Below are 11,579 nucleotides of genomic sequence, written 5' to 3' on the forward strand. Positions count from 1 at the left end.
GCATACCAGGTCAATTTTATCCATGCCTGAGTTCCTTCATCTGTGAGATGGACATGATAAAACCTACTTCTTTATGAAGATTAGATGCGATCATTCATGCGGTATTCTTAGACCAAGACTGGCACAGATAAGGATTGAGTAAATGGTGGCTATTACTATCCTGACCATTATGTATAACTCCTTAGGCAACATGCTCTTCATGCTTCTGGACATAACTCTGCCTAAAAGGTCTTTTTTTCTTCTGGATAACTTTTGATTTCTCTTATAAGACTGCTGACATCTCACTTCCTTTAGGAAATCTCAATAATTTTTTAACTCCTCTTTGCCTCCTCTTTTGGGTTTCCATAGCATCTTGTTCATAATTTTATCCCAGCACATATCCTACATATTGTCATGTATCTCTATTTGTCTTACTAGGAACTAGTTGAACTAGTTGAGAACTAGGAACTACAGGAGCTAGTTGTTTTACTTTTTTATTTCCAGTATCTTGCATTCACTAATATTTGCTGAATCGATGAAAATACTAGTTGCGTACATGACCGTGACTTCTTAACAAGGGTCTGTTTAAAGTTATTATTGGGGCAGTTGATAAAATTAGAGTATCATCTTTATTATTCTAAAGCTTTTCTGTAAGATTGAAATTATTTCAAAGTAGAGAATTTACAGAAATACCTGTTTTACCATAGTACATGCTCTTAAAATTTTTGAACAATACAAGATTACAACTGAAAATGCTCTGTGCTCCTACAATTCCACCCCCACAGATAACTGTAGTTAGCAGTTGGGTGTATATAACAATTCAATGAAAAATGTGTTTTCAGTTTAGAGCCTTGAATTAGATAATCTGTAGATTGTCTTTCAGTTCTTAGGTCCTCTCACACTTAGAAGGAGGATGGAGAAAGGAAAAGAAAAAGTCTGTTTAGTGTGCTTATGACACTTTGAAGTGCTTATCTTGAGGCATTTTTCTGCTGATTAGAGGGTTGTTTAGATTGTAGCTTCTTTTGACCCCAAGACCAGAACCACAGCATATGCTGTGCAAATTGTTCACAGCTGACCTGCTCAGGAGGCCTGTCCCTCTATGGCTCAGGTCTGTGGTTGTGACACACACTGTCACCACCTGGTGGCAGTGTAAGTTTCTATAATGCAGAAACAGAATTTTGGGAGGTGTCAGGAAAAAACTTTTGAATACTCTAAGAGTTGCTTGCAATTCCATTTACTCTTCAAGAGTATTTTATTAATATTTGGCACATAGGTTTTCAATTTCATGTATCTGGCACAAAGATTTTAAATTACAAGTTAAGTGACAAAAAGAAATTTTTAAGTAATGATAGATATTAATGAAAGATCAAATACCCATTTTATATAATTTACACATTTTTTCTGTAATGCTATAATAATCCAGCATGTATCCAATTTTAAAGCACCAGGAATAAACTCTTGAATATTATTTGATGTTAAGAAAAATACTTCAGTGGTGCCTGGCTGGCTCAGTCGGTTAAGTGTCCGACTCTTTATTTCAGCTCAGGTCATGAGATCAAGCCCTGCATTGGGCTTCTGTGCTGAGCGTGAAGCCTGCTTGAGATTCTTTCTCTCCCTCTGCCCCTTCCCCCGTGCACACTTGCTCTCTCTCTCTCTTTCTCTCTAATAAATAAGTAAAATTTTTAAAAAAAGAATACTTTAGCTGTAAGATCCCTGATTGAGTAATAAACAGTCTGTGGATTATTAATCTTACAAAATTCCAGTTTTGTAATATGTAAAACTCGAACAATTATGAGTCTTTATGATACTTCCTTTAGGTGAAATTCCTAAGCAGGTTAAAGTGAAAAAATTGAAGAACCTAAAGACTCTGGATTCTAAACCTGGTATTGATTTTTATTATTATATTTTATTATTTTTATTAACTTTTAAATATATATATACTTATGTGGGTACTTGGGTCTTATTATTTACCGTATTTTCTTTACTTCTTAGGAGTTTATACTTCTTATAAGCCATATCTAAGTAGAGATGAAGAGATCATAAAACAATTACAGAAGGTAATTCCTTGCTCATATTATTAATTTAAATTTCCTTGTGCAGGTAAGCAATATCCAGTTAGGGAGTATGTGCATTATGTATGATAATGTGAAATGAGGTCTTTCTTTTGAACCAAAGCTTCACAAAAATCAGAAGCCTAAGCAGCAACAATTATGGGCTTGAAATGTGGAGCTGCAGCTACCCACTAGTGCCAGTCTTTCTAGAAACTTGAGAGTTATAGTGAAAAAGTCATGGACTCTTCCATGAGGTAGTTTAGCAGCCAACAGGGGATGGTTAGCATTTTTTGGAAAATGTAAATAATACTTATACAGCAAGTGTGAAATAAAGACAATTCAATGTAAACTGATACTTTTTTTTTTTTTTTTAAAGATTTTATTTATTTATTTGAGACAGAGAGAATGAGAGACAGAGAGCATGAGAGGGAGGAGGGTCAGAGGGAGAAGCAGACTCCCTGCCGAGCAGGGAGCCCGATGCGGGATTCGATCCCGGGACTCCAGGATCATGACCTGAGCCGAAGGCAGTCGCTCAACCAACTGAGCCACCCAGGCGCCCTAAACTGATACTTTTAAGTGTGGGATGAACATGTGATGTTTGCGCTTAGGGTTTTTTTCACAGGATATTCACAATGAACTTAAGGTTAAATTGAAGGTGAAGTTCTAGGGTTTTTTTTCAATGAAGTAAAAGTATGTATTTACATATCAGTTGAACTACTATAATTATGCTTTGTTTTATATTCTTCCTTACCCTAGAATGTAGGTTTTCATTGCTTTTTCTTTTAAGGGTGTACAACAGAAACGTCCTTCTGAGGCTCAAAGTGTTATTCTCCGACGCTACTTTTTGGAACTGACACAAAGCTTCATCATTCCATTGGTAAGTTAACATAGGTATTTGTTTAATTTAATGATTTGTTGAAGGATATATGAATGTTTTCCCCATTCACAAAAACCTTAGTTTATGTGTTTTGCCTGCTCATGTGTTTGGTGATTAAAAATAGAACCCTTTGCAGGAGACCTGGACTCTGTTCTAATATTAACTGTGTAACTTTGGCAAGTCACTTCCTCTCTGACCCTCATTTTCTTTATCTGTAAAATGTGGCTAATTCCACTTTTCCTAAATATCTTTCAGGGTTGCTGTGAATCTTAAATGAGATAATTGTGAAATATTACATAATTATTGCATTTTACACCTTAAAACAAGGTTAACCTGGAACTTCTTTCTGATATTATTTCCTTTTTTGTTTTCAAAGCTACTTTTTTATTTATTTATTTATTTTTATTTATTTATTTATTTTCAAAGCTACTTTTTAAAAAAAGATTTTATTTATTTATTTATTTATTTGAGAGAGAGAGAGAGAACGAGCACGAGCAGGGGGAGAGAGAATCTCAAGCAGACTCTGTGCTGAGCGCAGAGCCTGATGTGGGGCTCCATCTCACAACCTTAAGATCATGACCTGAGCTAAAATCAAGAATTGGACACTTAACCGACTGACCCACCCAGGTGGCCCTCTGATACTATTTTCTTGAGCACAATTTGATATGATATCCATGAGGCCAGTAACTCTAGGATGACAGGGGCCTTATCTGTCTTGTTCATTATCTTCTCTTCAGTTTGGCATCTGGTAGCACTCAATATTTATGGAATAAATGACTAGATGATATGGTTATTCTATGAAATTCAGTAGAATAGCATATTAAAATACTAAAAGATGCCTCACAGTATCAGATAGTACATAATGTGGTCCTAGTCTGGAGACTGCATCCAAGAGAGATTCCATGTAGTTATTAATGTAATCTATCTGTGAATATCATATGGGAGCAACCTGGAGATCTTTGCTATTACATTTTGAGGCAAAATACTCTTTCTTGGTCTATGGATGTTAATTAATTTTGTTCCATTTAAATCTGTTTGATTTGAAATGAACTTTACTGTAGTGCTTAAGGGCATAGACTGAAGTCACGTAGACCTGAATTCAGGTTCAGGCTATGTGACCTTGGGCGGCTTACTTAGCTTTCCAAAGCCTCTTTTCCAGTAATAATGGCCACACGGGATGGTTGCAGGGATTAAAAGAGATCATGCATATAAAATGTTGAGTACATTTTCTGGCACATACTCACCCAATAGGGTTAATGATTATCACTAAAAATATGCAGTCCCTTGAATTATTTAAGATTTAGTTAAATTCTTATTGAAAATCTGACTTCTCAATTCAGTCTAAATTTTGCTATGTCCGTTATGGGAAGTGATGCATTGCTGCTGTCCATTGAAAGAGCATATGATGAAAAACTTATAAACCCATTTCTTTTAAGGGGGGTCTGTTTATGTGTTTTTGAAGACTCTCTAGGTAAGAATGCCTAACTTTGGGGCACCTGGGTGGCTCAGTTGGTTAAGCATCTGACTGTTGGTTTTGGCTCAGGTCGTGGTCTCAGGGTCATGGAATTGGGCCCCACATCAGGCTCTGTGCTCAACGAAGAGTCTGCTTGGGATTCTCTCTCTCCTTCTTCTCACCTTCCCCTCCCTTGCACGCGCGCTCTCTCTCTCTCAAATAAACAAATAAATAAAATCTTAAAAAAAAAAAGAATGCCTAACTTTGATTAACTTTTTTTTGGTTTCAGGAAAGATATGTGGCAAGCTTGATGCCTTTGCAGAAAAGTATCTCTCCATGGAAGGTATAACTTTATTCAGTTAAATTCTAATTTGCGTTCTCTAACTGTAATTAGCTCCTGGGAGTATAGCCATTTCTAATTTTTAAATCAGTATGTCCTAATTTCTAGAGTCCACCCCAATTAAGACAGTTCCTTCCAGAAGAATTTATGAAGACACTTGAGAAAACAGGACCTCAGCTGACCTCTAGAATAAAAGGCGATTGGATTGGACTTTACCGGTTGGTCTTTTTTTTTCCTTCTTTTTCACCCATCTGTAGAGCTTTATTTAAAAACAAAATAGGGCGCCTGGGTGGCTCAGTCGTTAAGTGTCTGCCTTCAGCTCAGGTCATGATCCCAGGCTCCTGGGATCACGCCCCACATCGGGCTCCCTGCTTGGTAGGAAGCCTGCTTCTCCCTCTCACTCCCCCTGCTTGTGTTCCTGTCTCACTCTCTCTCTCTGTCAAATAAATAGATAAAATCTTAAAAAAAAAACAACAAAAAAACTGGACTTAAACTTACTTTAAAAAAAAAAAATTCAAATAAATAAATAAATAAAAATTCCATTGTTTCACATGGTTCTCCAAGCTATTGGTAGGAAAGGTATTGAGGAGAGGAAGTAAGTCATAATCAAACTTTGCTTTTTTAAAATTTATTTTTATAGGCATTTTCTGAAATCTCCAAATTTTGATGGTTGGTTCAAGACCCGGCGGAAGGAAATGACCCAGAAATTGGAGGCACTCCATTTAGAAGCTCTTTGCGAAGAGGTTAGAAAACAGTGTGTTTATGTGATGATTAACAACTATTGAAAATAAAGATAACATTATCCTTAGAGGCTGGGAGATTATACCCATATCCACTACTTTGTAAATAAGTAATACCTCACTTTTCTAGATCATGTGCTGTGTGTCAAGTACTGTGTAGGTGCTTTAGATGGATAATGTCTTTTAATCCTTACAACAACTCATTGAAGTAGGTGTTATAATCTGCATTATGAGACCCCTAAGGATTATAAGTTAAGTGACTTGCTTCAGATTACATCACTGCTAAGTAACGAAGCCAGCAGTGAGCTAGAGCCCTGCTTACACTGACCCACAGGAGCTAACTGTGTACATCTCTTCCCACCTTTGCGTTCAGTGATCTCATGTTGGTAGCTTGAAATTGGCTACAGTGGGAGTATTATACCACATTGGCAAATGCTACAAACTAGAGACTTTTCCTAGAGAACTGGTGGTTAAATATTTACTAGCATTCCCCTGGATAGAATCAAGATTCAAATCTTTCCAGTTATTATTAACAATTTTTTTCCTGTATTTTGACTGTTTTTAATCTATAGTTTGTCACGAGACTATTTTAAATTGAGCTCCTTGTGAAAATATAAAGAATAGTTTCATCTTTATTTAGCTTGAGATGGGCTAGCCTTGAAGTGAACTTTCTAATCATAAACTCCCAGTGACTATGGTTGTGAGAGAAGGAATACAATGAAGGCAACCACAAATAAGCCAAGGAAAAGCTTGTTTGTAGATGTCAAAGTTTACAGCCAGTAATAGATTCCTGTTCATGGTTGTCTTAATTTGTTAATGTTCCTTAAAAATTAAGGTACTTACTACTTAGTAAGGATGGGGATTAGTATTATACTTGGAGTTGTAATTTTTTCGTTGATCTAAAAGGGCTGTCTCAGAAAGGAGTTTCTTACATTGTTTTATTTCCCAACTATTAGACGGTTGTTCTAGCTAATGTCAAAAATTATCTAATTAATGTTAGAATGTCATGTGGAGTATTATTCCTGTACTGTAATGCTGTATCTGAGTTACATACTCTGTTTTCTTTTTCCTTCCTATCCTTCCTGCTCCGTAGCCTTGCCTGTTAAAATAGAGCAGTTTGAAACATATTTTGAGTATTTACTGATTTGGGATTTGTTTATTCTTGTAGGATTTACTTCTCTGGACCCAGAAACACACAGAAGTAGAAACAGTAGACCTTGTACTGAAGCTAAAAAATAAGCTGGTATGTAGCCAAAACGGCAAAGATCCATGAAGATATTTTCCTCATATTGGAGGTGACCGTTCATGATGTGTTACAGAAGGAGCTTTTTAAATGAGAGCACTTAAGATTGGTCAATTGATGGTAGATCTGACTGAGAATACTTGGTCACTCAAGCAGATCACAGTGATGCCATATTATTTTAAAAGTATTTACAGGGAGTCTAATGAGCTCTACAAAAAACATTGTCACTTATATTTAATACCACATGGTATCTATAGGTATTATCTATTAATTTACATAGAAGTCTTTTATGAGCTCAGCAATATATTGTTTAAATGGCATGTTGTTTGCTTTTTTACAGTTCCTCTAAATTCTAGTGTAAGTTTGAATTTTCCAAATCATTAGACCATTAAAATTGTTCATTTAGAGAATACAGTGTATTAATATTAAATGCTTCCAAATGTTCCTTCTGTAGTTGCAGGCTGATCGAGAGCATTTACCTGTGAAACCTGACACTATGGAAAAGTTACGGACACACATAGATGCAATTATCTTAGCATTGCCGGAGGACCTACAAGGCATACTGCTCAAAACGGACATGACATGACATTTGCTAGGATTTTCCAGCCAAAAAGGATTGTGCACCGTGAAGCATACTGACATTTCAGCCCAACGCACAAAGGAGATGTCTCAGCGTGGAAAATAGCCGTGAATGCTAGCTACAGGATGGAAAGACTATACTGACTAAACAGACCTTTTTAGTGCATTATTTTTAAAAATGGATACTGTGGTGGTTCCACTTTAATACTGAAACACCGAAAGGCATTTCTATATTTTTAATCATGTTCTAAAGTGCTCTTATGAGAGACCTGTGGGGCCATCAGTATAAGTGATTCCAAACTGCAGTGCTGGCATTGCAGATATTTTTTTAAAGTGGTGCTGCTCTGCCCAATCATGTTAAAACTCAGGGGGATATAAAAATAACATTCACACTGGCTAGCTTCTTAAGAAGAAGAGACTAATCTGTCCGATGGTAGTTAGAAGTAATTAATGCTTTCGTAGTGCCTTCTGTTGTCCTACATGTTTCACAAAGCTCAGCTGCTAGTCTTGAAGCTTTTTCTTAACTTGATTATGATACGTAATTTTATAAGGCATTCTTCTGAGTAATCACTGCTTAAAGATACCTTTCTTGCCTCCCATCATGTTTATTAGTAGTGCCCTGGTGTGGTTTTTGTTTTGTTTTGTTTTGTTTTTAGTTGTCATGTAGGTTTCATTTCATTATATTCTATATCATTTCAAGTTTAATGTTACCAGTTTCTCCAAAGGCAAGAAAGAATCTAATATTAATTATGGAAGAGTTTATTTCTTCTTACCACTTACTAGTTGAACCTGTTTAAGTTAATTAGCTTGGATGTTTTTTTAGAGACATTCTAATTGTAAACCTCATAATCAGCTATTTTTTAAACTGAACTATTCTCATTTCAAAGGCATTCATAAACGTTTTACGTTATAGTCATGTAAGTGATTATAAGATTAATTTTCAGCATTATTTGTTTGGTAGGGTTTTTTTCCCCCAAAATTAATATTTCTCAGAACATTTTCCCTACTGTTGTTAGACATGGGGACTTCTGCCTAAATCACTGTTATAGCTAGTTTTTTGTTGTTGCCGTTGTTTTGTTTGTTTCTGTTTTGTTTGAACAATACCACCTTGCCAAAAATAGAAGATTGTGGTTTGGTAGAATAAGGTTGCTTGGTTTGTGTTTGAATAGGAGTGTCCTCCAGAAGCCACTATTTAAAATAGCCACACATGACATAGCACATATGTAAATAGCTGTGTCTTGAATTACCCTCTCAGCAACCAAATTTAGTTGTATGTGTTTGTAAAAGAAATGGCTTCAGAAGCTGTCTCTTGTTTTCTGTTAATGCAACTCTTAAGGGCACTCCTGACCCAGAAAGCCTCTTTGTGTTTGTAACTATGGTATTATACCTAAATGTGTCCTTTTCTCATGGATATAGTCTCTTGAAGCATACCTCAAAGTCAGAGAGAGAATATGGTATTTGAAAGAAATCATTTGCCTTGGATCATATGAGTTATTTTGTGAAACAACATTGTCCTTATGGAAAAGGGGCAACTACTTTTATACGCTAGAGTATTTCATATCTTTCTGGGAAACCTTATTTAGGTATAAATGGTCATCTTATTCTTTTTCAAAAAGGGGTATTTTAATAATCTTACAATTTATATGCAGTTTGTAAGCAGAATTTGAAAGTTGTTAGTGTCATATCAAGGATCTTTTAAATTATACCACTACAGGATGTATCATTTCAAGTTTATTTTGCACAGCTAAAGAGTAGCAAAGGATGCCAAGTAGCATAATAACAGTATCTTCCTATTTACTGTATTTAACTAAAACCTAACACATGTTGAAAACCATACCATACTTACCTGGTTTACCTATTAATTTCAAATTATGTACTTCTAAAATTAACTTAAAATTGCATTGGGAATCTGAGAAAGACTGGTAACAATTTTTTTGTGTGATTTTCAGTGTTGTCCTTTTTTTTTTTGAGGGGACATTAAGACCTAAAACCTGCCGTTTAATGTTTATCTCCACCAGCATCAGAGGGAATCACTGCTTTCAGGGTGTTATGTAATGCCTAGTGCCTTCTGTTTTTGTGAAAAAGAAGTTTTGTGAAGGCATTTGTGGTCATTACTGAAAAATGAATTAAAGGCCTTGGATTTTAAAGCACTTGGATGTCTTGTGTTATTTCTCAGTAAGGTTGGAATGCTTGAGAAAATGCATAATAAATGAAACTTGTGCATTATGAGATTCCTTTTACTTCCCAACTTATTTTTAAAAATTCAAATGAAAACCTTCTTTTTACTATGAACAAGTGAACAGCAGTCCAGTGTAATAACAGATCAATGAAGTGATTTCACTTCACATCTGAAATGTTCTGATGAAAAAATTTTAGCTTAATAATGTAGGTAGCTCTTGCTGGATTCCCCCTTATTTACTACTTTTTTTTTTTACCTTTTTTTAAATCTCAAATTACTTTTATTTCTTCATCTCCCTTTTTTAAAGCATATGATACTATCCTTTGGATTTTAATTTATTTGTTGATAATAAAATATATTGGCTGTTACTACTTTTTGAAGTTACTGGGTAATATCCTTAAAAGTGTACTATAAAATATTCAGTACATTTAAAAGAGATTCTATTAAAATCTGTCCTTTTGTTTTCTTTTGCTCAAACTTAGTTCATTTATTTTTATTTTTTCAAAACAAAACAATAAGTAGTCTCTATTATGTTGTTACAATACAGTTCAATATGCTATGCAGTAATTACATATATGACTTCATCCTTACAATATTACTATTAAAAGGCATGCACTTTTTAAAAATTTTCTCTTATTTTTTTTTGAGAGAGCACACACACGAGCAGGGGTAGGGGTGCAAAGGGAGAGGGAGAGAGAGAATCTTAAGCAGACTCCACATGAAGCCTGATGTGAGGCTCAATGTCACAACCCTGAGATCATGACCTGAGCTGAAATCAAGAGTTGGATGCTCAACCAACTGAGCCACCCAGGCACCCCAGGCATGCACTTTTCCATTCCTATTTCACAGTAAGAAAACTGAGAACAGAATTGTCAAAAATCTTGACTAATGTTATGTGAGTGCTAAGGGTAGAGCTAGGACTTGAACAATTGTCATAATATACTGCTTTGAGCTGTGTATTTTGTATTTATATTTTTCTAAGTAATTGTAAGTTTCATTTTAAAAATATGTATTTGTATTAAAACAGCAAGAGTTGATGCAACAAGAAGTACAAAAAGGTCTATCATAAAAAGCAAAAATAATTTCATATGCTATCTTTCAATACCAAACTGCATACTCCAAAGATGAAGTTTTTAATTCTTCCTATTTTTAGTTCGTTCTGATAATTCTTTTTTTTTTTTTTTAATATTTTATTTATTTGACAGAGACACAGCGAGAGAGGGAACACAAGCAGGGGGAGTGGGAGAGAAAGAAGCAGGCTTCCCCCTGAGCAGGGAGCTCGATGCGGGGCTTGTTCCCAGAACCCCGGGATCATGACCTGAGCCGAAGGCAGACGCTTAATGACTGAGTCACCCAGGCACCCCTCGTTCTAATAATTCTAAACATATATTTATATCTTGCTTCCTTGATCTACCAATTTTAGTATCTGTTAGTGTTTTAACTGATATTACTGGCTATCTTTTTGTTTTGTTTTTATTTAAATTCAATTAATTAACATACAGTGTATTATTGGTTTCAGAGGTAGAGTTCAGTGATTCATCAGTTGCATATAACACACAGTGCTCATTACATCACACATCCTCCTTAATGCCCATCACCCAGTTACCCCATCCCCCACCCACTGCCCTCCAGCAACCCTGTTTGTTTCCTGGAGTTAAGAGTCTCTTATGGTTTGTCTTCCTCTCTGATTTCATCTTGTTTTATTTTTTCCTCTCTTCCCCTGTGACCCTCTGTTTTGTTTCTTAAATTCCACATATGAGTGAGATCATATGATAATTGTCTTTCTCTGATTGACTTATTTTGCTTAGCATAATACCCTCTAGTTCCATCCATGTTGTTGCAAATGGCAAGATTTCATATATTTTTTAAAAATTTTATTTTAATCACCATACATTACATCATTAATTTTTGATGTAGTGTTCCATGATTCATTGTTTGCACATAACACCCAGTGCTCCATTCAATACGTGCCCCCTTTAATAACCATCACCAGGCTAACCCATCCCCCCACCCATTCCCCTCTAGAACCCTCAGTTTGTTTTTTCAGAGTCCATAATCTCTCATGGTTTGTCTCCCCCTCCGATTACCCCCCTTCATTTATCCCTTCCCACTATCTTCCTTTTTTTTTTTTTTTTTTT

General features: G+C 35.5%; 1 protein-coding gene across 1 annotated transcript in view; it reads left to right on the top strand.

Moving 5' to 3' along the window:
• Positions 1–9,237, top strand: part of DENND6A (DENN domain containing 6A) — a 57,429-nt gene extending 48,192 nt beyond the window's left edge. The window contains exons 13-20 of the mRNA XM_021695020.2: positions 1,797–1,862; positions 1,972–2,036; positions 2,818–2,907; positions 4,650–4,703; positions 4,809–4,918; positions 5,341–5,443; positions 6,609–6,683; positions 7,138–9,237. Of these exons, the coding sequence (XP_021550695.1) occupies positions 1,797–1,862; positions 1,972–2,036; positions 2,818–2,907; positions 4,650–4,703; positions 4,809–4,918; positions 5,341–5,443; positions 6,609–6,683; positions 7,138–7,269 (695 nt within the window). The 3' untranslated portion in view covers positions 7,270–9,237. The remainder of the gene's footprint in view (positions 1–1,796; positions 1,863–1,971; positions 2,037–2,817; positions 2,908–4,649; positions 4,704–4,808; positions 4,919–5,340; positions 5,444–6,608; positions 6,684–7,137) is intronic.
• Positions 9,238–11,579: the final 2,342 nt, after the last annotated feature.

The sequence above is a fragment of the Neomonachus schauinslandi genome, chromosome 1 (assembly GCF_002201575.2).
Source record: "Neomonachus schauinslandi chromosome 1, ASM220157v2, whole genome shotgun sequence".
NCBI classification, from domain to species: Eukaryota; Metazoa; Chordata; class Mammalia; order Carnivora; family Phocidae; genus Neomonachus; species Neomonachus schauinslandi.